Source organism: Homarus americanus, unplaced genomic scaffold (genome assembly GCF_018991925.1).
Source record: "Homarus americanus isolate GMGI-L3 unplaced genomic scaffold, GMGI_Hamer_2.0 scaffold58748, whole genome shotgun sequence".
Taxonomy (NCBI): domain Eukaryota; kingdom Metazoa; phylum Arthropoda; class Malacostraca; order Decapoda; family Nephropidae; genus Homarus; species Homarus americanus.
This window is the reverse complement of record NW_024729645.1, coordinates 443,631-471,404: the sequence shown is the minus strand read 5'-3', so window position 1 is coordinate 471,404 and position 27,774 is coordinate 443,631. Positions and strand designations below refer to the sequence as shown.

Genomic DNA, 27,774 nt, shown 5'->3' with positions numbered 1-27,774 from the left:
AAGATATTGGGTATTGATGATTAAGGGATTCCTGCATCCAGATTTTCAATGGTTTGTATGAGACAAGGGTGTGTGAATTTGTCCAACGGGTTAATATAAGATAAAGTAAATAAATAATGTATAGAATCCTTACAAAGATACTGGATGTTACTTTGTCCCCTAACTGGTGCTAAGAGAAATTATCTATTCAAAATAAAGTCTTAGAATAATTTTAATGCTAATTTATGGACTTTATTTGTTTACGCTTTAGCTTAAAATTCGCTATTTAGGTGCACTGACTTTGTCAATCACGAGAGACGTTCATCGTTCGACCCTTTGAAAACCCGCCAGTTGGCCTAATCAACATATATTACAATGCGTTTTCCTAGCTGCACTCCATCTCAGGGGCCATCTTTACAGCATTTCAATTGTTTTAAGGTATTTTCATTTTTGGGGGTGAGAATTCCATCTCCTTGAAACAGGGAGAACGCGACGTCAGAAATCTTTTTGGTGTTAGTTGGTGGTGAGGGGGGAGGGTGAGGACCAGCTGGTGAACGCGTTGTAATCCAACACCATCTATAGAGGAGAGTCGCGAAGAATAAATTGATGAAGAAAGAAAAATAGATATAAAATGAAAACAAAGAGGAAGATGGATTATAAATTCCGAAGAACAAGAAAAGAAGAAGTAAAGGAGAAGGCCAACAACAACAGAAATAAAGAAGATATAAAGAAAGAAAAGAAGACAATGTAGTTGAAGAAGCAAAAAAGAAGAGAACTATGAATAATAAGCACAATGAAAAAGAAAGAGAGAAAAGAAGGTAAATGAAAGATAAAAGATGAAGTAACAAGTAGAAGAATGGAAAAAGTACAAGAAAGAAAGAAGAGGGAAGAAAAATAGCAGGCAGAAAATGAAGAACAGAACAAAGGAAAATACAAGAAAAGAACTTAACAAAAAAAGAATGTAAGAAGAGAGAGACATGAAGACGGAAAAGAAAAAGAAAACTATTAGAGAAGTAAATCGATAACTAAGACTGCATGTAATCGAAGAACTGAATTCTTAAAAGTTTTCGTCAGACCGAACCTTCGACCGCCTTCTTGCTCTTGGTGTTTTTATACAGTACTGTACGCTGTGCTTTTCTCTCCCGCATCACTTAAGGACGAACTCAAAGAAAATCATGCTTCGATTTTTTTTTTTTTCTCTAAAGAGTATATGAACGTCTGTAATTGACATACTTCAAGTTACGATAACAAGATAACTACTAAAAGGATGTCAAAGTTGCACTGAAACTGTCCTAATTATATATTTTCTCGTTCCCTTTAAGGTAATAACAAATGTACGTACGAAACTTTGAAGATTTGTTACTTATTTATTTATGTATTTGTTTATTTGTAATATCGTCAACTGTGAAGTAAACATTTTACATCATCGCCAGTACAGTGTTGCCTTCGGACGTCCGCTTTTACGTTCGTTTATTCATATTCAGCACCTGCCTCCTATGCTGGTAGTATGTGGTGTAGCGTCCTGTTGGGGAATAATTGTGGCCCAGAAGTGACGTGAGGTGGTGCTGTTTTTGGCTGCGTGTGTTTGCCAGACCTTCCAACACCCACTACACTCACACCTACAGTAGACGGAGCCCGGCAGTGATGTAGGCGAGACCAAGTCTTTTCGTAATTTTACTCTTTGTATAACACCTGAATATTAGCCCCTTCAATCCCAGCTTAATCAGCTTGATGTTTAACTACCCTGAAATTATTCGGATGGGCTAATCTTAAGGTGACCCATAAAGGCTAAATATGCTAATTGTCACGTTCGTGGTATCGGTCTCGACTACATTATTATTATGATTAATCCCCCACCCCAATCACACACACATTACAGCCTTGTTACACTACACATTATACCGACCTTATTTACGCTCCACCTCGATAGTCTATACCTACACTCACACAACCAACTTCCTCGCTTATATATCTAGACACTCACACACCCAAGCTATACACGCCAACCCTCTACTCTCTATATTTGATGGACGTGCACCGAGTTGAAGTTGAATTAGGCTACCTATTAATAAGTAACAATACACTGGGTAGCGGACTCACAACTCTATTAAGTTGGTACGAAAAATGTCTTAGTTCTGGGTCCGGATTCTCGAATGTTGGAGCGTGAACTTTTTTCCCTTTCATTGTGTAAGACGTGTAGGGTCACGTAAAGGTTAGATAGACACGCCAGCTTATTTCACCTGATGATTAAACACCTTTACTCAAGCTGGAGGGAGTTAGGTTGGGGTTAGGGTGTTTCAATTAACCATCAGGTGAAATAAGATGGGGCGCCTAACCTTGAACCGATATATCTGATTTAACTTATTCAAACTATGGCTCATATATAGAGGCCTTAATGGAGTTTGTAAAGCACTGAGGTTCTAATATAACTAAATACGTACTGTTATATTGTCTCACTGCAAAAATTGGCTTCCAATTTTTTTAGACTTGACCTAAGGGCTTGGAGGTTTCGAGTCTTCACTGCCACTATTCTTTGTTACCTCGTCCCTGAAACAATTTGCGATATATTTCAATAACTCTGTCTGTCTGTGTTTATGTTTGTGCGCCATCGTCAATAAAGTAATGAAGAATATCTCGGCCATACTTGTACCAAATCTGACCAAACATGATGAATGAACTATGTTGGATGAACTATGTTGGATAAACAATGAGCACAGAACTTTTGGGAGATGTCAAAGGTCAAAGGTAAGGGTCATGGTTATCGAAAGTTCAAAAATCACGTTTCGCGATGACTTTGGAAAGAAGCATAGAAGAAGAATGAGACTTGCTGCATTATATCAGAAATGTTATTGGCGTTTTCTCTATAACATCACGTTTCTCCACGATATAACGTCAACAATAACGATTTTTCGACTAAAGTAACATGGTTGCTTTTGTTTTTATTTATATCTATCACAAATCAAATGTGCTATGGGAATTATCTGCGGAGGCCCCTTGCGGTGCAACGTAATTTTTTTACCTTAATAATTTAGTGACTAAAATTATATATATATATATATATATATATATATATATATATATATATATATATATATATATATATATATATATTAGATCATCATATATCAGGAGTTCTTGCATAACAACTCTTCAAATTTTGTGTGCAAACTCTTGGTAGGATCTCCATCGGTTCATATAATAAAACAGGAGGGAACAATAGCGCGGCTAGGACGTGGTATGCCATCCTCTCTGGTTGTCTTGGTATTCTGTCTTCGCTCTGCCAGCCATTTCTTTATGGTTTAGATTCAAGTACAGTACTGTAACTATTCAAGTCATGAAGAAGCACCTGTGTCAAATCTTTGTTTCCAGGAAGGACAGCAGACAATTTTGCACAGATTTATGGCCACGTGACCACGAAATGTATTACCAGCTTCGTTTTGGAGCTCAGCCCCCCCCCAAGCTTATTATCGTCTCTTCATTTATGGCCTTTTCTAATTCTCCTGCCTAGCGCCGGATTAGGCCTGAAGGGGCATTGTGCAGTTCAGACGTGGGGGCCCCTTATCCCCCACACTATTTAATTTTAGTAAAACACCCACAAGCCGTTGTTATAAAACTAAAATGGCCCTAAAAAAAATTATTACCCAAGGCCTAGAATATGGGAAAATTTATATTTACCTTAAATCTCTTGAGTAAGTAACGGCGTATCCTAGCTTATATACATCCCACTCCCCCAGATTACCAACTTCATAAAACAACGGAAAACTAACTAGTCAGTGACAATATAAACAAACCTTAAGAAGCTAGCTTTGTATATTTTATTTTCTAAATTTAAAGTTTGGTGCCCTGAAAATGTGGTGGCCATGTTCGGCCGCACACACTGAACATTTCTAAATCCGGCATTGTTTCCCGCCTATCCACGAGTTATTCCTCTTCCTATCACGTGTCTATAATATCTTCTTGTTTTAGGTCTGTTAGCTGTGTTAACGTCGATAATGGAGTGACATAATTGCTGGTACCCAAAACACTTCCATTACAAACAGAACATGGCAGATCACAGATGGTTCGTTTTGCGTCTCTATAAACTAGTCATTCCTGGATGGAGAACAACAGACGGTGCTGACGTGCTGGAGCGGAGTGTAAATAGCGCAGGTCTATTTTCTTCTGGGCTATGTCACGATGTTATTGTAACTTTATACAGTGTCTGTCCTTATGCGGATCACTTGAAGATTAAACACCCCAGCATAATTTCCCGGAAGATTAACCAAGCTAATGTTGCCTGGGAGGGTTACTTAGAGTAATGTAGTCTAGGTTTGGGTAGGTTAAGCTAGTTTAGGTTTGGGTAGGTTAAGCTAGTTTAGGTTTGGGTAGGTTAAGCTAGTTTAGGTTTGGGTAGGTTAAGCTAGTTTAAGTTTGGGTAGGTTAAGCTAGTTTAGGTTTGGGTAGGTTAAGCTAGTTTAGGTTTGGGTAGGTTAAGCTAGTTTAGGTTTGGGTAGGTTAAGCTAGTTTAGGTTCAGTTAGGTTAAATTAACACTATATTAGGTTAGCATTAGGGTGACTAATCTTCAGGTGTTCCATTACTACTATATAAGATACTTTACAACATTAATCAATCTAGTAATGTATAAATCCTACACCTGTCTATTGATGTGGTGGTGGTGATGGAGCGTGTGGTGTTTGTAGGTTGGTGTGGTAGTAGGATATGACGGTGTGGTTGTGTGGTAGCGTGGTGGTGTAACGGTGTGGTGTGGTATAGTGGTATGCTAGTGGTGTGGTGGTATGATGACTTGGTAGTTGGAATGTGTGATGGCGTGTTAGTTTAGCGTGGTGGTATTGTAGTGTGACAGAGGTGGTGTTACAATATATTATTGTGGCTGTGATAGTGGTGGTGTAGTAGTGTGATGGTGGTAGTATGGTGGTGTAGTAGTGTGATGGTGGTAGTATGGTGGTGTAGTAGTGTGATGGTGGTAGTATGGTGGTGTAGTAGTGTGATGGTGGTAGTATGGTGGTGTAGTAGTGTGATGGCGGTAGTATGGTGGTGTAGTAGTGTGATGGTGGTTCTGTAATGGAGTAGTAGTGTGATATTGGTTGTGTGGTGGTGTATTAGCAGTGCCGGATTGAGACCTGCCGAGGCCCATGGGCAGCCTCTTTGTGGAGGCCCCCCTCATTGTAACTACCCAAGAGGGTGGGGTGGCGAGTGAAGTCAGCCTAAACATCTGGGAGTTCCGGGGAGCGCTGTAAGCCCCCGGGAAAATATTTAAATTTGAACACTTCTTTGGAGAATTTTGAAGCCATATGCAGTTATACTGAGGAAATTAGAACATTGAGAAATTTTTAATTAACTGTATATTTATTGATAGTGTACAAATTCCCAACACACACACACACACACACACACACACACACACACACACAAACAAAAGTGAGATATGACTGGAGTCATTCATGTGGTTTCAAGTCGACCAGCCCTGATATAGCTACTACCACACATGTCAAAAATAAACATGAATTTTAAAGAATGAAAATAAAAATAATCCAAATGAATAAACACATAAATAAAATATTGTAATATGTGGAAGCCCCTGGGCAGCTGCCCACTTTGCCCACTCCTGACGAGGACTCCGCAAAACTACAGGAAGATCTAAACAAATTTTTCGAATGGTCTGAAAAATGGCAGATGAAATTCAACGTGGACAAATGTAAGGTACTCAGTATAGGAGATGTAAACAGGGAAACCAGATACCAGATGAACAACGATGCCATAGAGAAATCCGACTGCGAGAGAGATTTAGGAGTAATGATAAGTAGGAACCTTAAGCCAAGTAAACAATGTGTTTTTGCTCGTAACAAGGCTAATAAAGTACTTGGGTTCATACAAAGGAGTGTTAGTTACCAGACTAGCGAGGTCATCCTAAAACTGTATCTTGGTCTTGTGAGACCTCACCTGGATTACGCAGTTCAGTTCTGGTCACCGTATTACAGAATGGATGTAGAATCCTTGGAGAGAATTCAGAGGAGAATGACAAGACTAATCCCGGGCATTAGGAACCTTGAGTATAGAGACAGGTTAAAGCATCTTAATTTGCACTCCCTCGAGAGACGTAGAGCGAGGGGCGACCTGATAGAGGTGTATAAGTGGAAGGCAGGGCTAAACAAAGGGGACATTACAAAGGTACTCAAACTATCCAACCAGGAGCGAACTCGTAACAATGGTTTTAAATTAGACAAATTTAGATTTAGGCGTGAAATAGGTAAACACTGGTTTGGAAACAGAGTAGTGGATGAATGGAACAAGTTACCAAATATCATCATTAACTCGAATACGCTGAATAGCTACAAATATAGGTTGGATGCTCATATGAGCAATAGGGGTTGGGTGTAAACGGGACTGCCCAGTATGGACCAATAGACCCGCTGCAGACCAATAGGCCCGCTGCAGTTTCCTCCATTCTTATGTTCTTATGTTCTTATGAATCCGGCCCTGTGTATTAGTGAGATAGTGGAAGTGTGGTGGGGTAGTAGTGTGATGGTGGTAGTGTGGTGGTGTAGTAGTGTGATGGTGGTAGTGTGGTGGTGTAGTAGTGTGGTGGTGTAGTAGTGTGATAGTGTAGTAGTGTGATAGTGGTAGTGTGGTGGTGTAGTAGTGTGATGGTGGTAGTGTGGTGGTGTAGTAGTGTGATAGTGGTAGTGTGGTGGTGTAGTAGTGTGATGGTGGTAGTGTGGTGGTGTGTAGTGTGATAGTGGTAGTGTGGTGGTGTAGTAGTGTGATGGTGAGTGTGGTGGTGTAGTGTGTGAGTGGTTGTGTGATGGTGTAGTAGTATGATGGTGGTAGTGTGGTAGTGTGTGATGGTGGTACTGTGGTGGTGTAGTAGTGTGTGATGGTGGTAGTGTGGTGGTGTAGTAGTGTGGTGAGGGTGTAGTAGTGTGATGGTGGTAGTGTGGTGGGGTAGTAGTGAGGTGATGGAAGTGTGGTGGGGTAGTGGTGTGATGGTGGGTAGTGTGGTGGTGTAGTAGTGTGATGGTGGTAGTGTGGTGGTGTGTGGTGTGGTGTGGTGTAGTAGTGTGATGGTGGTAGTGTGGTGGTGTGTGTGGTGTGATGGTGGTAGTGTGGGGGTAGGATTGTAGTAGTGTGATGGTGGTGGTGTGGTGGTGTAGTAGTGTGATGGTGGTAGTGTGGTGGTGTAGTAGTGTGATGGTGGTAGTGTGGTGGTGTAGTAGTGTGATGGTGGTAGTGTGGTGGTGTAGTAGTGTGATAGTGGTAGTGTGGTGGTGTAGTAGTGTGATGGTGGTAGTGTGGTGGTGTAGTAGTGTGATAGTGGTAGTGTGGTGGTGTAGTAGTGTGATGGTGGTAGTGTGGTGGTGTAGTAGTGTGATGGTGGTAGTGTGGTGGTGTAGTAGTGTGATGGTGGTAGTGTGGTGGTGTAGTAGTGTGATGGTGGTAGTGTGGTGGTGTAGTAGTGTGATGGTGGTAGTGTGGTGGTGTAGTAGTGTGATGGTGGTAGTGTGGTGGTGTAGTAGTGTGATGGTGGTAGTGTGGTGGTGTAGTAGTGTGATGGTGGTAGTGTGGTGGTGTAGTAGTGTGATGGTGGTAGTGTGGTGGTGTAGTAGTGTGATGGTGGTGAGTGTGTGGTGAGATTGTAGTGAATGTGATGGGTGGTAGTGTGGTGGTGTGGTAGTGTGATGTTAGTAGTGTGGTGGTTTGTAGTAATGGTAGAGTGGTGGTGTAGTGAGTGGAAGTGTGGTGGTGTAGTAGTGTGATGGTGGTAGTGTGGTGGTGTAGTAATGGTGGGAGTGGTGTGGTGTAGTAGTGGAGGTGTGGTGAGATTGTAGTAGTGTGATGGTGGTGAGATTGTAGTAATGGTAGAGTGGTGGTGTAGTAGTGGAGGTGTGGTGGTGTGATTATTGGTGTGATGGTGGTGGTGGTGGTGTAGTAATGGTAGAGTGGTGGTGTAGTGGTGGAGGTGTGAGGGTGGTGTAGTGGTGTGATGGTGGTGGCGGGTGTGTGGTGGTGTAGTAGTGGTAGAGTGGTGGTGTAGTAGTGGAAGTGTGGTGGTGTAGTAGTGTGATGGTGGTAGTGTGGTGGTGTAGTAATGGTAGAGTGGTGGTGTAGTAGTGGTAGAGTGGTGGTGTAGTAGTGGAAGTGTGGTGGTGTAGTAGTGTGATAGTGGTAGTGTGGTGGTGTAGTAATGGTAGAGTGGTGGTGTAGTAGTGGTAGGATATTAGTGTGATAGTGGTAGTGTGGTGGTGTAGTAGCGTGTTAGTGTGGTAGTGGTAGTGTAGTAGTGTGATAGCTTGATAGTGTGGTAGTGCGGGTACATGGGGTCCAGCTGGTCCCACACGCCCAGACCAGAATAGCCAAGTGGCTGGCAAACAGCCCGCCGAGGACATCACCACTAGCACCTCCACCACCACTACCGCCACCAACACTTCCATTACTATCACCAACACACCACCATCACTTCCATTACTATCACCAACACACCACCATCACTTCCATTACTATCACCAACACACCACCATCACTTCCATTACTATCACCAACACACCACCATCACTTCCATTACTATCACCAACACACCACCAACACTTCCATTACTATCACCAACACACCACCACCACTTCCATTACTACCACCACACACCACCACCACAACTACTGCCATCACCACTACTATCATTACCATCACTAATAGCATCTAGGCCATTACCCCTACTAGCTAGGTTCTGATGACTGGCTCGTACACATCACTATCTCAGATAGGTTGCCGGCTGGGAGTGCTTGCTTGCTAGCTAGGGGTTACTTGTTGGATAAAACTAGACAGTGGTTTGATTTGATTCTGGTTAGGTGTCTAGGACTAATCATCAGTTTTGATAGCTAGACTAGTCAGTGGTCATGTAAGGACTAGTTAATGGTCTTTATAGCTAGGACTAGTCAGTGGTCTTGATAGCTTAGTTTAAGTCATTGGTCTTGATTTGTCGCTGGCAAGGAAAGTTGTTAGACAGAGCTTTCCACTACTACATATCTCAGTATCTGACTTGACCAACTTCTTTCCAGTGCATTACCATAAAATACTTATAACAGGTTTAATAAAACAGCTTAATAAAAGAAAACTGTCCCATCGATTTTTTTTCATCGTTCCGGAAGCCCTTTTTGGTGTCTGTAATTTTTTACCAACACAAATATGTCACAAGAAATTTGCCATTTAGCATCATTAAGCATATTCAGATTCGTCTTCTATCGAAAATTAGTGTACATAATATATTAACTTGACATTTACTACTATTGAACTATACTTTTTGTCTTACAAATTAAGAACCTGTGTAGAACACCAAAGCTGTTAAGTATGGATATGTGGACAGTTCATGGTGAGATGGATGATAATCTCAATTCCTGTATCACAAATTTTTTTCTAATCTTCTTTGTCTTTAGTCCAAGAGAGAAAAAAATGTATATACTGTACAGTACTGGTTTTGATATGGTGCTACTGGTGGCCAAGGGTCACACTGCTCTCCCAAAATACTTAGCAAAGGTCTGTTTTATAGTTGTTGTTTCCTCTCAGTTCTATCTTGTGGGTGTGACACCTCACGGGGCTCACAGCCGTGGTGTAGCGTCTTAAGTCTGATATTCTTATTGTGAGATTTTCTTGGTTTAAGATTGTCTCAGTCTGAGATTGTCTTAACCTGAGTTTGTCTTCTCATATTGTCCCAGTTTGAGATTATATCTAAAACTTTCTAATCTTAAATTAGAGATTATATCCGACCAATTGCACTTGCCTTGGCTTCAAATTTCAGTGAATACTCTGTATGCATAAAAATTGCCAAATATTTAATTACTACACTTACCATTTAGTGAGTCTGGCATATGCAACCCTTAACAGCTGTTTTTAAATATACAGCACTCTCCTCCATTTCCAGGGGTCTGGTTCAATTCCTAGGTGCTCCCAGTTCACCCAACTGTAAATGGGTACCTAAATTTACAACTTTAGGAAGTGAATGAGGTCGAGTGCAGTTCCAGCCAAGCTGCCTGCTTGTGTTCTGAAGGTTTAGTATACAGTACACTGTCCCTAACTGGGAGTCATGCCTATGGGACCAACTTTCACATAAACCTTTCAGATGTTTCTTTTAATTTTTTTGTCTATTACATTAAACCATAAATTTATGTGATAGTTAGGTTCCTAGAAAACATTATGAAAACTGAATTTACCAAAAAATAAAAATACTGTAAGTACATTGAGTCCATGAGAAACATGGAGGCAGGTTCCAGGCTCTCATTAGTTCCCCATGACTGGCTACAGGAAAGAGATCTTATCATCAGTTGGCCAGTATAGATACAACCTAATACAGAAAAATGATTCCATCACTCCAATTCTCTTCAAAAATGCTTTTCTTCGCACTTTCGCTGCATTCTACAAGGAATAACCTTTCCGTTGATACTAAACTTGACAATCTAAAAGGAGAGTCTTGCAAAGACAGCATGTGTGTCTTCCTTGGTTACAAAGTCATTATGGTACTGAGGCTCTGAGGAAGCAACCAGGATATACAGTACAGGGAGCAGCTAATATGTGAACAATTCAAAGTGCTGCACAAAAATTCAAATGGTAGCTAGTAGCACTGCATCAAGATGTGTCACAATCATGGTTTAGAGTAATGGCAGGGTTACAACAAGCTGTACAATTAAATAGAGAAAATAAATTAAAGCAAGTGAAAAAGGACTCGCTGAGACCGAGTTGGAATCTATTATTAATCCTTGATTAATTTAGTTTTCTATCTATCTTCTCATTTTTTAGCTTGCCTGTCAGTAGAATAAAAGGTAAACTATTGCTGTCCAAATGGTGTCATTGTTGTTATCATTGTCGTTATGGGGGTATTCAGCTGTTAAATTTTGATTACCTTTCATATTTAGTGATTTCCTGCTAAATAATTGGTACAAGTGTTTATATTCTATACAGGGGGTCCCCAACTTACAAACATATGACTCACGAATGCTTACCAATATGAACGGGGTTAAACTTTAAATTTACAGTACTGTATTTTATTTACCTGATGACATATTTTTCACTTTCATTTACTGTATTTTGTCATTCTATTTCTTCTTTTCTTTTAAAATTAAGTGATTTTAGAAGTACTGTATACTGTATAAGGACCTAGGCTATGATATAGTGGAAGTTTAAACATTGCTCTGTAAGTGCGGTATGCACATAACATGTGTACCCACTTACATACATTTCCGACTTATGAACGTCCTCAGGAACAAATACAGAGGAGTCGCAATAATTTGTGAAATACAAATTCATGTTCTTAAGTTCACAGGTACCTCCTTTTTAAAATTTGCAGTCAAATATTCATAATTCGCAGCTGAGTGGTGGCTACCGCAGTGTGTACTGTATTTACATATGAAACCATAAAAGTTGTGGAACTATCATTTCAGTGCTCTAATGGGACTTAAGAACCCTCCCCCCCTCAAAATAATATAAAACTACAAATTAAGAAAATGAAGATTTGGATGCGAATCCTGTATGGAAGACATGGTCACAGCTGCACCAATATTATATTAATAACACCTACGCTCATTCATATTATGCTCCATCGTCCATAAAACATCCTACATGAGTCATCCATGTGCCCATTCTTTTTACATCGTATCAAAGAGAACAACATATTTTTGTGACGTGTTTATGTTAAACGTAGGACAGGCTACACATTTCATGATTGTGTAAACCAGCAACTCTTGGAGAAAGCTCCACTCTTCTTCAGATTACAATTTTAACAGTTTGACTAGACCCCTCCCCTATACAGTACACTCGTTAATACTACTGTATATCATCTTGGATCACTTCTGTTGACTTTCACATGTTCAGTAGCTTTCTTGACTAAATCTGATGCTCTAAAAGAAATGCATACTATTTCACTATCATGTGCTCTAGGATAAACCCAGCACAGTATTGGTTGCACCTGTTGCCATGTACTGTAAATCACAAAGATGTGTACTACAGGTATTGTATTCAAAATCAAAGGTATGAAAAGATCTTATTTTAAATAAATTAATTTATATATACAGTAATTATAGTACTGGTATACAAAGTCCTAAGTCTAATCATGAGAAATCTGAGCATGAGTAACAATATTGTATGCTTATGGAATAATTCTTCTACTAAACAACTGTCATCTTGTTTATGTATCCTCATCACTGTTTTCAAGCTCATGGTGATAGCCTTTTTGTTCTGTATAGGTGATGTTTCCTGGTGGTACCACAAAGTAGTCTTCAATAGTTTCCTTGGCACACGCCAGCAGTTCTTCACTCATGTCACCAGACCTTACCTCATCCTCTGCCAGAGTAAGAGACCTGAGAGTTGACAGGAAACTGATTACTGGATTGATATACAAGAAATAAACACAGTTTTTGAATATTAAGGAATTCATGTATGAAGACCATTTTATGCCAAAGAAATAATTTAAACCATAATAATGCATTCCAAATTTGTTTTCCAATTTTATCAATCACTACTCTATACTGCACAGTATCACAGTATAAGGTAAGTTATTAAAGACCACCTAAGAAATTTCAATTAATCATGATATTAAAACTGAACAATGATATGGAATGAAATGTTATTCTAGTGGTACAAGTATCTGAAAACCTTAAAATAAGGAAAACTAATACCAGTAATTGAATGGATGTTCTGTATGTACCATGGCACAAACAAAAATCAGAACACTATTACTGTATATACTCAAGTACAGTATAGTCCAAGTTTTAACAATCAACTTTTATACAAAAAGTGGGGGGGTTGGCCTAAAAATAAGCATTTCTTCGTGTGCTAAAGTGAACACACTTAGTAGGGTAGGGGGACCATGGAGTGTGGGATTACCTTTGCTTGGGAGAGGCAGCATAGCTGCATTACTAAGGTAAGTGTCGAGGCCAAGCAGCCAGCATTTCTGAGACTGTGAGGCAGTGTGTACACTAATTTGTATAATTTTTGCTTTTGTAATGCTTTCATTATTGCTTTTTATGGTTTCATTATTGCTGTTTACATGCCTACAATTTAAGTTTTGATTATTTATTATTTATCCTCTTCGCCACTTGTCAGCCTTTTAGCCATTTGGACAATCACTCACATTTCTGTTGTACACTGTTGGCAAGTACTGAGCATAAACTGGCTCTAGAATGTATCGGTACCTGCACCAGTGTTGGTCACAGCTGGTCTAGAATGAGCTGACACTCGGTGCTGTTACAACACTCTCTGGTAGATTGTTTCAAGAGTTCACAGCTCTCACTCTAAAAAAGTTTGCCCAGACAGTTTTCTGAACTTGTGGCTTCCTTAACATTAAACTGTGACTCCTAATGTTACAGTGTACAGTTAAAGCTACTTTTGGGTTGAATCTGGCAAAATTTATAAATACAAGTTGGAAACTGGCAGGAATTCAGTTAAAGAATTGGTATATCAATTATTATTAACATTGTTCATAACGTCAGCTGTTGTGGTGTTGATCAAGGTCAAGATGTGTTGGTGAGAATCTGGTTTCTTGATACAAAATTTGTCTATGATTAAACAGTACCTGGCACAGTATTTCTCAAAAGCTAGGGTCAAATTAAACACACAGGTAAAAATCTGGCTTTTCTTTTTCCAAAAAATCAGGGGTCAGATTGTGCACGTGATAGGCTTATAAATGAGTATTTATGGTATATCAGTTATTTCTAAGTGCTGTAACTGTTATGTGTACAGGTGAACATTTACTTAGCAGATCTTAATTACAGTACTGTACATACCTGTTCTCAAGCACAGTGACCAGCGGTTCCACTCCTTCCGTGTTGACCACACTCAGTTTATCTGCCATGCTATTAAAGAATTTAATACACGGTAATATAGTATACTGTACAGTACAGTATATAAAAAAAATACACATCAGAAGATCCTGAAAAAATGCATTCATTTGTTTATGCATAATCAAATTAAATAAACCTTTTGCTTCCCAGAAGAAGCTGAAGCTTTTCAAAGCTAAAAATTACTGAAATATGGGGAATTAATCCTGAAATCCCATTTTTAGATCCCTTTGGTAAGCAGTTTGTGTAATACTGTATGTATGCCAAGCCTTCAGGTTGGACTTATGGTACCCTGGTATTGGTGAGACAGTAACTAACCTTATAGTTAAAAGCAACTAACCTAAAGCTTAGATAAACCCTAGAAGTGGAAGGTTTGCATGCATCTTACAATTCAACTGCCAGGCTTTCCTAACTTGGAATTTCTGGCTTGACTTACACTTTAGTTCTCACTAACTTCTCACCAAAAAGCAGGAAGGAGAGTGGGCTGAGTTGCCTGGCTATGGGCTCTCATAAAATGGGATTTCAGGATTAATCTGCCATTGTAATCTCATGCCCTCTACATGTACTTGGGGGCTCAGGTAACTGAAGCCAGCTAGAAAACAGGTGATACAATACTCCACTGAACAGGTAACGTGCATTCCATTAGTAAAATTAACCAAATTAGCAAGAGACGGCCATATCTAAAAGGATGCTGACCAGACCACACAAACTTAACCAAGCTACACAGTCCAACGACATTATTAGACACCTAATGAATATCTTGGCAGGTGCCCAGGCCCCTCATTTTAGGATTGATGGCATGTCCTGCAGAAAGGACATGCAACCAAATATACCCCTGAGCTCTGACATTCTATTTGCACAGCCTGGCTATGTAAGCCAGATTAATATAGGCATGAGTGACAAGTAATTGTTCAGAGCTCCTCTTGTTCTAAAAATTAAAAGTTATACTTGTACAGTAATTTTAAATGGTTCATAAATTAAATACAAACTGACTGCTCTATTATTTGAGAAAATTTAATAGATACCCAGCTTACTTCTTCCAAACATGGAAGGACAAACACTCAAGACTTAACTGAAGAATTAGTTTCAGTAAGAGTTTAAGACTCGGTCTAAAGCCTACCCATTAAAGATAAAGACCCAAGAAGAAAAAAAAACTTTCATACTGAGGGCAATGAAAGGGCTTTGCAATTTAGGGGTACAGCAATATGGCAGGGTTCTAATTTGGGGTCAACATAAGTTGAGATGCTTGGGTCTTTGTTTCAAAAAAGTTTACACTGCACTATGACTTTTAAGGAAATTAAAGATTTGGGGAAATCAGAGTTTCAAAAAATTCTTATGAACAGTAGGTTTCACAGCAAATAAAATTCATTGATGCACAGTACGACTGTATGGCACAGAGCAAGGGCACAAGAGGTTTAAGGATGACCCCTGGTAAAGATAACCTTCAGATGCCATCAGTAAGACAAGTGTAGCCCAAGTCAAAAGCTTAATTACAGAGGACCATAGTTTCATTCGATGAAACAAACACTGAGGTTGGCATATCACATAGAAGTGTTGTGATTAACATTGATAAACATTTGAAGATGTCCAAGGTCTTTACAAGATGAATTTCCTTAAACCTCAGTACCAAAGGATGACCTCAATTCAAGAGTGCCTTAACCCCTAAGGTACTAGTGGCCTCTGTACCCAATAAAATTGTCTGGTGTCAGCCAAACAAAATATTAACTGTGGCAATCAGTAGTGAAAGGGTTAAGTTGTACAAAGCTAATCTACCAACTCCTACACCCCAGATCTTGCTCTCTCCAGTTGACTATTAACTGTTTAAAAACCTGACAACCCAACTCCAAGGGCACCACTTTCAATATGATGAAATGACGTGTGATTGAGATTTACCCCATAATTCCATCCTTTACCATTAAAACTAGTCAATCTTTCACAACACAATCCTAGCCCCTAGAAAAATGTAAAGATAGATCTGAGTCCTCCAATTCATCCTTAATTACAAAAAGTTATTTCAAAATCAATCCCTCATTTCTAAATCAAACCTGGATTGGGTAACTTATGTATGTTGAACCAGTTAGTAAAGAAAGGTGGACAGGAACAATAAAAGATTCCACACAGTACTTGCAGTATATTTTTGTTTCATACCTTATTGCAGCTTTTAATCTGACCAGACCTTCCATATTAGCAAAATCAACAAGTGATAGTTTTTCTAGCAATTGTACAAGCTTAAGATCCACCACTGTCTTGGGTAAGAGATCTTCTTCATTGATGCTTGGAAAGACAGGGTGTTGTGGGACCTTTGACTCCTTATCTGCAACTGTAGAATAATTAATGTAATACAGTATACTTTGGCACCAAAAAAGTAAGTGAAAAAATGTGAGACAACAATCAGATTTAATGCTAGTGTACAATATTCCAATTTTTAAATATAAAGCTAAAGAACTAGAATACTGTACTGTAAAATGTAAGCATATGTCAAAAATACAGTAGTCTAAATATATTTTCTATCCATTGTTTATCAACCTTTCTTAGCAGTTGCAAAAGCTTGTTGTGGTATTGTATACGACACAGAGATCCTTGGAGGCAGCTTCCTCCAACTGCATCTCAGCACAATTTGTCTTTGGCAGACAAGTGCCATTTCTGAGATTTTTACACTCTTCCCTGAAAAATAGGTTACATTTTAATGTCTATAAGAAACAAACACTCAACCTGGTAATTATTATATTGTACAGTACAGGAGGTCCCCAACTTACGAACGTCCAACTTATGAACGCCTGCAAATAGGAATGGGGTTAAACTTGAAATTTACAGTATTTTATTTACCTGATGACTTATTATTACTTAAATTTACTGTATTTTGTCATTCTATTCCTTATTTTGTCTTAAATTAAGTGATTTTAGATGTATATAAGGACATATGATATAGTGGGATTTTAAACTTTGTTTTGTAAGTACGATATGCATATAGCATTTGTTCCAACTTAAGAACGTCCTCAGGAATGGAACCCGTTCGTAACCCGGGGATCCCCTGTATACAGTAACTACAAAGCCATGGAACATCCTCATATATTGTACTGTACAGTATATTCCTATGTACAGGGTGTACACTGTTGTGTAAAATATAATGTAACAATATTCTCCCTCAAAAACTACATTAACAATAGATGAGTCATTGTTTATACAGGTAATCCCAAAGATGTTTGACTTTTTCCATTAAAAGTTTTAATAAATTTTTGAGTCACTGTTTCATGATGACATCACTGGCTTTAAAAATATATTTTGTAGCATTTTAAGATACACAGTGCTGTATATGTATAATTTTTTGTAGGAACATAACTCAGTTTTTGTAATGGAAGTCTATGGGAAAATGTGCTTCAATTTATGAAAAATATATTTACGAAAGCTTTCTTCAGGCATGGAACCCCATAGACTCCCATTATAAAAGTTAAAGACATTCCTGCAGAAAAAAAATCCTCAAAACCTCTTAAAAATTACACAAAACGTGTTTATGGAGACAATTTTTGGTGCAATGATTATAAACCAATAATAAACATATTAAGTGAAATACTGTACAGTAATAATATTATACAGAACTGTTCCTGTACTTAAACAAAACCGGATGAAATAAGAAACAAAGAAAAAGTATGAAACACAAGCCGACACCTACAATAATTGTATCACCCTAGTACTGTACTGTAATACATTGGCTCCCATTATACCATATGATTAGAGATATGTTCTCTGCCACAAGAGCTCTGAGATTTGTCCAATGCCTGAGTAACTTACTCTGTTACACTGTTAGTTCGTCGTCCAATCATGGTTATTGAATCTTCGTTGATGTAACAGCAACGAAAATTAAGTTTACACATGTACAGTATTATATTCTTTCAAGTCGCCATGAAAACATTAAGTAAACCTACTTTGGTTATTAAATCCCCATTATGGTGTCAAACTAATCTTTACCTAAACCTAACTAGACAAACCTTACCTACCAAACCCAAATCTAACATAACCTAACTTTACCGAAAATACTACCGAACAAAACCAAAACAAATTACAGTATTTTAAGAATTTATATTTAAGGTCAACTATACTGTACCTACTGGCAGTCACTGAAATGAAGACAGTATGGGGTCAGATGTCGGTGTACAGTATACATGAAGCAAAAACAAATCATAAAATTTATATCACAAAATGTATTGTGCATTTTTCATCAAAACAATGAGGTATTGTAGCATTTATGTCCTATTGATGGTGAAATGTCCTACAGTAGGTAGTTAAGGCATACAACTGTCTAGACTATAACCTACACTATTACCTTCTCCAGGTAATCAGGTTTCCTCCTGTAATAATCCTGGACAATTTAGGTTATGACAAAGTACTGACAGACCACCTGAGTGGCTAGTGGTGAAAATGAAAAATCCTTAAAAATCACTTGGCTACCGCTGAAAAAATAGGCGTAGGAAACAGGAATGGCAGCCATACACAAAACATCTATACAGTAGGTATGGAAGCATAATGCACATGTGTGATGGGCAGACTATACAATAATAGTTATTAAGATGGCCTTCTTTCTGACTAACCTAACCTAAACTGACCAAAACTAACGTTATAAGAACATAAGAAAATAAGGAGTCTGCAATAGGCCGGTTGGCCTGTGCATGGGCAGCTCCTGTCGAGAGTTACTACCACTCTCTATCATCCATGAATCTATCCAGCCTCCCTTTGAAACTTTCCAGCGTTCCAGCACTTACTACAAGGTTGCTAAGCTTGTTCCACTCGTCCACCACCCTATTTGTAAACCAGTTCCTTCCTATATCCCTCCTAAACCTAAACTTATCCAACTTAAATCCGTTGTTCCGAGTCCTATCCTGCTCGGATATTATAAGAACTTTATCTATATCACCTATATTGATTCCTTTCACCCACTTAAGTACTTCTATCATATCTCCCGCACTCTTCGTCTCTCTAGGGAATGCAAGTTTAGTTTCTTTAGCCTATCCTGATATGGAATGTTTCTAAGTCCCGGAATCATTTTTGTCATTCTTCACTGCACCGACTCTAGTGAATTTATATCCATTCTATAATAAGGGCACCAGAACTGAACCGCATAATCTAGGTGTGGCCTAACTAGCGCAAGATATAGTTGCAATAAGACCTCTGCACTCTTATTACTTACACTTCTAGATATAAAACCCAATACTCTGTTTGCCTTATTTCGAACATTAACGCACTGTTTTCTAGGCCGTAGGTCCGGGCTTACAAGTAATTTTTTTTTTTAGTCTAATGATAATTTCAAACAAAAACAAGACTGAGATATTATGAGTTGAAAATCAGAAAACTACCTGTGTCCTCATTTTTGGGGTTATGGATGTGGTCACCCTAGTTAGGTAAGGTTCTTTGGTTGGTTAGGTCAGGTTCTACCCGGTAGTAAATGTCGCCTATTTTTAAATACTTACTATGATAAGAACATATGTGGGAAAAAATTAAAGAAATCGAATAACTTCTGGTGGTAGCGGTTTCCTCATACACTACCCCAGAATAAACACGCTTAGTTTATCATCTGGTGAAGACGAATATATTATTTTCTTTGCTTAGAATAAATAAGGTGAGGAATACCTTTGTCAAATTTAGGCATTCAAATATTTTATAACATTAAATAGTATTTTTTAAGATATCCGGTTTCGGTGATATGACATCAGTTCCACTTACTCTTAAACTAACTAAAATTATCATAAATTTGTACGGTATGAGAACGAGTGTCCACCTACGCCATTTGTTTGTAAACACAAGAGAGCAGCTGTATAAGATAATTCGAGTACAACTCTAGTCTTACACCAGAAGCTGTGCAAGCCACGTGTATTTAAATCACTGAAGTGGTTATTCAATTGGGTGTAACTCACACAAGAAGCTACGCTACGTACGCCACAGCGCCACATGGCCAGGCCATGCCAGATACGTGGCTTTCAGATCGCTTGGCCAGCGATTTTTTCCGAGGCTTTGGTTGGCATGCGCAGTATAAATTTTTTTCTCTCGCTAGTTGACAGGCGGAGGGAGGTCGTGCCGTCTATTAAGGCCAACCCACGTCGTCTCGCCCTTCATTGTGCACCAGTGGTGGAGAAGATGGAGGAACTTATTGATGAAGTGAAGGAGCATCCATGTTTATATGACATAAGAATGGAGGAGTATCGAGATGTTCAAAGAAAATATAACATTTGGGAACAGATAGCACAAAACCTACAGCGTGATTGTAAGTAGTTTATTGTTGTAAAATACATTGCTTGTGTTCCATATTAACCGAACAAAAAAGTATATATTTTACCATTAAACCTATTAATGAAGTGATCGTGGTTAAATCTTTACATTTGGAAGCACCTCTCTCTCTTTCTTAATGACGGTAAGTACAGGTATATCCAATTCCCACGGTACACTTCCTTCCTCTGGTGTAAAGTACTCCATGAAGAAATTCCTAACTTCAAATGCCTCTCTTGCAGCATTGGCTCCAGTTTTCATTAACCTTGGAAAATAATCTCCCCTCTTCTCTTCATTCTGAATAAAGGGTGAAGTCTGTTGGCTTGATGTTCTCAAGAAATTTTGAAGAATGTTGATTTAACATTTTCATCTACTAGTTCTAATTTACATTGAAACGGTCTTTTAAATACCCTCCATTGTGAAGTGTAGATACCAAAGGCATTTTCTGCTACTCTACTTCTTGAGAGTGTATAATTAAAGAGGTGTTGTGACATTTAAATTGTCTCCTGGGAATGGACGCATCAAACAGCATGTTAAAGGAAACGCTTCATCACCAACTATAACGAATCTTCATTTTTACTTTCATCCTCTTTACCACTGATCGGCTCGTTAGCCGCTTGGGCGGTCAGTCACGTCTCTTGTTACGCACTGTTGGCATGCACTGGCTCCTGGATATATTGGAATCTGCTCCAGTGTTGGTCAAGTCTGGCCTTGAATGAGCTCACACTCGGTGCCGTCACAACGCTCTTTGGCAGATTGTTCCAAGAGTTCACAATTCTCACTCCGAAAAGGTTTGCCCTCACAGTTTTCTGGACTTGTAGCTTCTTCAACTTTGAGCTGTAACCCTTGTGGGGCGGACGTCCACCAGCTCCAGGTACCTTCGACCTAATAATGCCCCCTGAGATGTTTATACACTTAGATAAGGTCACCCGTCTGTAGTATAAGCAGGCGTTCTAATATCTCTGGGTAACTGAGGAAGATATTGAAAGCATAATGTGTTGTCTAATGGTAGACCCTGCTGCCATATGGCATCACGAATATTGTGACCAAGTCCCAGGTTGCTGATCTGACTTTCTGCCTCATTTATTCACAATTGCAGGGTCTCAATTGTTTCTCTTACTATTGACAACACAACATACTATACATATAGCGTTTCTCACTATTGATTATTGTTTTTCTTTTCTTTATTATAATTATTACAGTGTTGTTATTATTATTTTATTTTACTTTTTATTATAAATTTTATTTATTTTATTTACTATGAATTACTATTATTATTAAATTTTCGCCCCCAGGCCTGATGTGGGTCAGTGACCTGTGCCAGGTGGGCTAATCCCCCCCCCCAAAAAAATGGTAGTCTCCAGCATACCTCAGGGGCCAGACAGTACTCCAGCTGGGGAATCACCTCACTCTTGAAGATCGTGACGAGCGATGGATCATCCAGGTATCTAAACGACCTTCTTAAAAGTCCTAGCTTCGTTGCCTGATTCATCATCATCTTGCAATGGCCCGAGAACTTAAGTTCATTCTCGACATACACACCCAGGTCCTTTTCACATTCGGTCTCAATGCAGTCTCTTCGTCTTGTTGGGAGATGTGATACACCCCCTTACTGTTGGTGCGAGCCAAGTTTATCCTTTTGCTCTTCGTGACATTGAATCTTAGCAGCCATTTTTTCGACCATTCTTGAAGCTCATGGAGTTCTTTCTGTAGCTCTTGACAGTCTGTTTGGTTCTTAATTTTCCTAAATAACTTGGCATCGTCCACAAAATTTTGTATTGAGAGGTGTATAGCTTCTGGCATATCATTTATGAAGCAAACTGACAGCAACGGGCCCAGTACACTCCCCTGTGGTACCCCGCTTGTCACAGGTACACATGCCGATTTCGTACCATTTATCACCACGCACTGTTTGCGGTCATGCAGAAAGTCTCCGATCCACGCTAGGACACTTCCCCGAATCCCGTACCCTTCCAGTTTAAGTCTCAGCCTTTCATGGGGTACGTTGTCGAAAACCTTGGCAAAATCTAGGCGTATATTGTCGATATTTCCGCCTTGTTCTAGAATTTTAATCCCATATCCAGTACCTTGAGTAATTGTGTCAAGCAGGATCCTCCCGGCATAAAACCGTGTTGGCAGTCCTTTGTAAGGTTGTTTCGTAGTAGTTGTTCCATCATGGCATCTCTTACGATGCTCTCTAGTACTTTGCACACTATGCTGGTCAGTCACTGGTCTATAATTATTCGTAGAGTGTCGATCACCCTTCTTGAATATAGGACTTACATAAGCCATTTTCCAGTCATCGGGAACCATTTGCTTATCCAGGCATTTGCAGAACAGGATCTTAAGGGGCTCCACAAGCTCGTTACACAGTTCTCTTAGCACTGGGGTGTACCATATCAGAGCCGGTAATCTTGTGAATCTTTAGCTTTGGCAGTTTATTTCTTATAACCCCATCCGAGAACACAATATGGGTCAGCACTGTGTCAAACCGTCTTTCCTCAAACGCAGGAAGATTGTATGCATCCTCTCTTGTGAACACCGATGAAAATTTGTTCACCGCCTCCGCCTTACCCTGGTTAGAATCTGCATAACTACGGACCAGCTTCAAGCCTCAGGTCCGATATGCTTACTCACGTTTTTAATTTCGACTTTGCGTAGTGGTAAAAAGCCTTTGGGTTTGACTTGACCTCACTTGCAATCTGCATCTGGAACTTTTTCAGTAGCCCTTCTACCCTCTGGCAATGTGGAATTTACTAGTGGCCTATCTGGAGGAACACCTAACGAGTTCCAATGTGCTATTTTTAGATATGCTTCCATCATTATTTTTGCCATAAATGCCTGTGTCCATGACAGTGAAATTGTAATTTGCACAAAATAGGCCTGGAAGAACAATTGAATACTGCTTTTTATAGATGGAAAAAGTGTGAGCCTAAGTATGCTTTCCATTAAGAGCACTAATGCAGTGGGGGAAATTCAATTTTACTTTGAAATCCTCTTCAATATTTCTCCACTTGTCCACATTGAGCTCGTGCATGGAGAGAGGATGCAAGTTGATCCAAACGGCATTGCAAACTTCACATACAATTTGTGAAACCGTTGTATTTCCCCATCAGCAACTAAAGCCAATCGTCTGGAATGTGCCGCCTGTTGCGATACCTGCAACAAGGGCATAAGGAAGCATCTTAGTATTTATTTTTCACAGCCATAGCCTAGTAGTTGTTTTTCATTTTATGTCTACCACTTGTTGATTTTAACCTGACATTTGTTTATTTTAACCCGAATAGTTGTTCCTTTTCACTTGGAATACTTTTTTATATAGTTTCAGGCTAATGGCTATTTGTTGTTCCCTTTAAGCCTGTTTTTTTTTTTTTTTTTTACGGGGATTAGCCCACTCGGGCACAGGTCACTGACCCACATTGGGGCCTGGGGGGGCGAAAATGTAATAATAATAATAATAGTAATAATAATAATAATAATAATAATAATAATAATAATAATAATAATAATAATAGTCATAATAATTCATAATAAATAAAATTTATGATAAAACAAACAAAAATAAAATAATAAAATAATGATGATAATAATACAGTAACTGTAATAATAATAATAATATTAATTATAAAGAACTATAAATACAAAAATGAAAAAAAAGATCAAAAGTGAGAAACGATATATGTATGTTGTGTTGTCAATAGTAAGAGAAACAATTGAGACCGTGCAATTGCGTGTAAATGAAGCAGAAAGTCAGATCAGCAACCTGGGACTTGGTCACAATTTTCGTGATGCCATATGGCAGCAGGGTCTACCATTAGACAACACATTATGCTTCCAATATCTTCCCAACCACGGAAACTTAAGGATGATTTTATCTTTCTTCAGCCAAAAGTATCAAGCAAGACTGGAAGAAACTCAGGGATTGCTATCGACAAGCACAAGCTCGAAGAAAGACCACCAGTGGTCAGGCAGCAAAGAACTGGAAGCCTTGGCGTTACGAGAAGCAAATGCAGTTTTTAACTGCATCAATGAGATCAAGAGAGTAAGTGATTTTTTTCTTTTCTTTTTATATATGTACATAATAAAATCTGAGGAGATATAAAACAAAACATAATATAAGCAATAGATTGACGTCCGTCAACATTGCAATCTGTATGTACTGTATATACAGTATATATTTTTGTCTGCTGCAAATTGAACACGGACATCATGTATTTCATTTGACTTCGATCATTATTAGTTTTAAATTAAAGAATACTTTAATTTCATTTAGGACTAACACAAACATCGAGGATATCAACATAGATTGTGTTGATGACAACAATGAAAGTACTGTAACAACTGCATGTGACATGCAGGAAGAGATTGCAGGTTCTGTATCTACTTCAAAAGATGGGGATACCCGTTGTCGTAAAAAGAGGAAGTCTTCCACCCCAAGTGATGTCGATAAGGTCATTACGTATTTGCATGAAAAAAGGGCAATGTCTTACAAACAGGACGATTTGGATTACTTTTTTATTAGCGCATGTCACTCTACTAGGAAGCTATCTCGTAGGCTTCAAAATCAAATCAAAAGAGAAGTTCTGGACTGCATTGCAAGAGCGGAAGAACAACACGAGTATGAAATCTCAAAACATGTTTTTGCACCTTCCCCAGCACCTTCCACCTTTTCTGCTGCAACTGCATCTACTGACTCTGATTCATCATTTGCCAGTTCCTCAAAATGTGATGCATAATATCCAGAATGATAAAAATGCTGTATGTTACACATACGTTGGTTAAAAAATATTGCCATACCAATGTATATCTGGGTATATAATTTAGTGAATGATCCTGGGGAAAAATTATACCAATTTAATATGTACAAAGATTTGAAATAGTTATATTTTAGCTTGTAGAAGGTTGAAATTTATTTCTTTTATTTTTTACTTTTATCCTCTTCAACCACTGATTGGCTCTTTAGCCGCTTGGCTCTTACGCTCCATAATGAAACAAACAAAACAATAAAGGGTAAAGTAACGTTTCATACATATATGTGTTTAGTTAATAATTACTTAGTTATTTTTATTATATACCAATGTAGAATTAATAAAGTTTTCATACCAGTGTACTGTATGTTCTGTTTTTACTTACCGTAGACAAGTGGCCAGTCTTACATGGGATGATATAGATTTCCTGCAAGACGTCTTTGAGCTGAGCCTGAGATAATCTAATTTTTTAATTTTCCTCATCAAGGGAAACCTCCTTTACTAGATGATGGTGCTCTTTTTTTCCATATTTATTTCGTGTAATTCTTTCCACTTTTTCTTGGTTAGTCCCAGTGTCAGAAGTAGAATGTCCTCATCTGTCTGAATCATCACACCACGGAGCACAACTGACTATCTTGAATGATACCTTAGTGAAAAGGGAAAACACATCTAGACTCTGCATTAATATATTTTGAAAGTTAAAACCTCGTATTTTATCAATTAAATCTTAAAGAGTGTCTTACAGTTTGTGTGAATGAGAAAATTCTGCCTTAACAGAAGTCAGTAAACTGGTCAATTACTTTGATAGCTTGCTAGAATATGAACCTCTACTTGATATTGAGCCTGAAAGGAACATTTTCTTTGCGAATCTTAGGGAGCCCATAAAAATATGGGGGAGTGGGGTTGATAACTTTATGCTTTTCTAAGTACTCTGTGTCCTTGTTCTTGGTAATATTGAGTACTCTTTTACTGAAAATAAGTTAATGGAAGACCAACAGTACTTCCATCACCAGTGACCAAGATTATTTCTCTTATTAGACTGTGTTTCCTTAAGTTTGTTCTCTTTCAAAGATGAGTTTTATCGCTAATGGTTTGGCTGTTCAATGGAAGGGGGGGGGGGGAGACTTGTCTTCAGTGCTATCTAACCTTTATACGGAATATTACGAATCCATCTTGTTACCTTTAATAAACCCTAGAGAGTTGATATGCTATCCTATGTTGACGACATTTTCACCATTTAGGACGAATCTTGGGTTTCTTTTCATCATTTTTCCTGAAGCTAAATTCATTAGTTCCCAGCATTAAATTTAAAGTAGATGTGAAATTTTTGGCAAACTTCCATTTTTAAATATGTTGACTATGAGAGGAAGTAATGAATCAGACTTCACTGTTTCTAGGAAGCCTACGCACCCAGGTTACCTTCACTTTTCCAGTAACCATCCTGAGCAAATAAAGAAAAGTATGGCATCTGGGTTTTTCCTCAGAGGCTAAAAAATTCTAGGTCTCATCATATACCTGTACATAAAGAAATTTCTGAGGTAAAAAATGTCAATTAAAAAGATTAGAATACCCAAATTGGTTCTTACGTAATGCTTTAAACTCTGCTAAATCCAACTTTTATAATAGACCACCCTGTGGACAGGAACATGGCAACCAAAAATATTTTAAACTACCATACAATAAAACTACTGTACATCCTCATTATTGAAGAATCTAAACAATGAAAAACAAAATCAAAAGAAAATAATATTCAGCTTTTCCAACAAATAGAGAGAAACCGGAATGTGTTCCTGCGGTGTATAAAATTCCTTATAAACAAATGTAACAAAGTTTATATTGGTCAAACTGGCCGTAATTTAAGTATTTGAATAAATAAACAAACATACTGTAAGATATGGACAGGTGAACTCTACCATCGTCAACCATGTACAAAATGAAGGCCATGCAATAGATTGGATTTTTTTTAACGGGGATTAGCCCACCCTGGCACAGGTCACTGACCCACATCGGAGCCTGGGAGGCGAAAATGTAATAATAGTAATAATCATAATAAATAAAATTTATAATAAAAAATAAATGAAAATGAAATAATAAATTAATAATGATAATAACAATAATAATAATAACACTGCAATAATAATAATAAAGAAATAAAAAAAAAGAGCAAAAGTGAGAAACAATTTATCTATGCTGTGTTGTCAATAGTAAGAGAAACAATTGAGACCCTGGAATTTTGTGTAATTGAGGCAGAAAGTCAGATCAGCAACTTGGGACTTCGTCACAATTTTCGTGATGCCATATGGCAGCAGGGTCTACCATTAGACAATACATTATGCTTCCAATATCAAGTATACTTAAATTTATAAGTCCAATTGTAACTTCAGTAGAAAATTTTTTGAAGCCTTATCTATTAATTCTACAACCAACTTTAACCTGGCATATGGTCAGTGGACCCCTGACCTGACCCTGAGTACTGTCTATACCTGGAGCTGATGGACGCCCGCCCGCCCCACAAGGGGTCACACAACTCAAGGTTGAAGAAGCCACAAGCCCAGAAAATTGAGGGCAACTTTCTCGGTGTGAGAACTGTGTACTCTTGGAACAATCTCGCAGCCACCGAGTGTGAGCGCTTTCAAGACCAGACTTGATCAACACTGGAGCAGGTTCAGATACATTCAGGAGCCATTGCATGCCCAATACTTGCCAACAGTGCGTATCAGAGACATGACCGACCGCCCAAGCAGCTAACAAGCTGATCAGTTGCGAAGAGGATAAAAGTAAAGATTATCCCAAATCCCACCCTTCCTCAACTCGGGAGTAAGCTCATGTGACTTGATCCCCATGTTCTATGACCTCGCCTGCTTGTTCTGTTAGTTGCCTGAAGTCTCCTAGTACTGTATTTGGGCCGAACTATACCAGCTCCAGATTTCGCCTCTTATCTCTCTAATGTGGGCTTTTCTTCATTTACTAGTGT

General features: G+C 38.5%; 2 protein-coding genes across 8 annotated transcripts; one reads left to right on the top strand and one right to left on the bottom strand.

The window, feature by feature from the left end:
• Nucleotides 1–12,005: 12,005 nt before the first annotated feature.
• On the bottom strand, nucleotides 12,006–19,809 carry LOC121866780 (glutamyl-tRNA(Gln) amidotransferase subunit C, mitochondrial-like). 7 transcript variants are annotated; one of them, XM_042366487.1, is made up of 5 exons: nucleotides 19,704–19,809; nucleotides 16,324–16,461; nucleotides 15,946–16,117; nucleotides 13,744–13,812; nucleotides 12,006–12,318 (listed from the first exon to the last, which is right to left on the bottom strand). In XM_042366487.1, the coding sequence occupies exons 2-5, from the start codon at nucleotides 16,436–16,438 to the stop codon at nucleotides 12,147–12,149; spliced, it is 528 nt and encodes a 175-aa protein (XP_042222421.1). In that variant the 5' UTR covers nucleotides 16,439–16,461; nucleotides 19,704–19,809; the 3' UTR covers nucleotides 12,006–12,146. The 7 variants fall into 7 exon arrangements, with proteins under 7 accessions (XP_042222421.1, XP_042222424.1, XP_042222423.1 ...); XM_042366490.1 differs by lacking the exon at nucleotides 19,704–19,809 and adding an exon at nucleotides 19,572–19,653; XM_042366489.1 differs by lacking the exon at nucleotides 19,704–19,809 and adding an exon at nucleotides 19,513–19,533.
• LOC121866779 lies at nucleotides 19,738–25,152 on the top strand. Its single transcript, XM_042366484.1, has 3 exons — nucleotides 19,738–20,050; nucleotides 23,938–24,094; nucleotides 24,326–25,152. Exons 1-3 carry the CDS (start codon nucleotides 19,738–19,740, stop codon nucleotides 24,786–24,788), a joined length of 933 nt encoding a protein of 310 aa, XP_042222418.1. The 3' UTR covers nucleotides 24,789–25,152.
• Nucleotides 25,153–27,774: the final 2,622 nt, after the last annotated feature.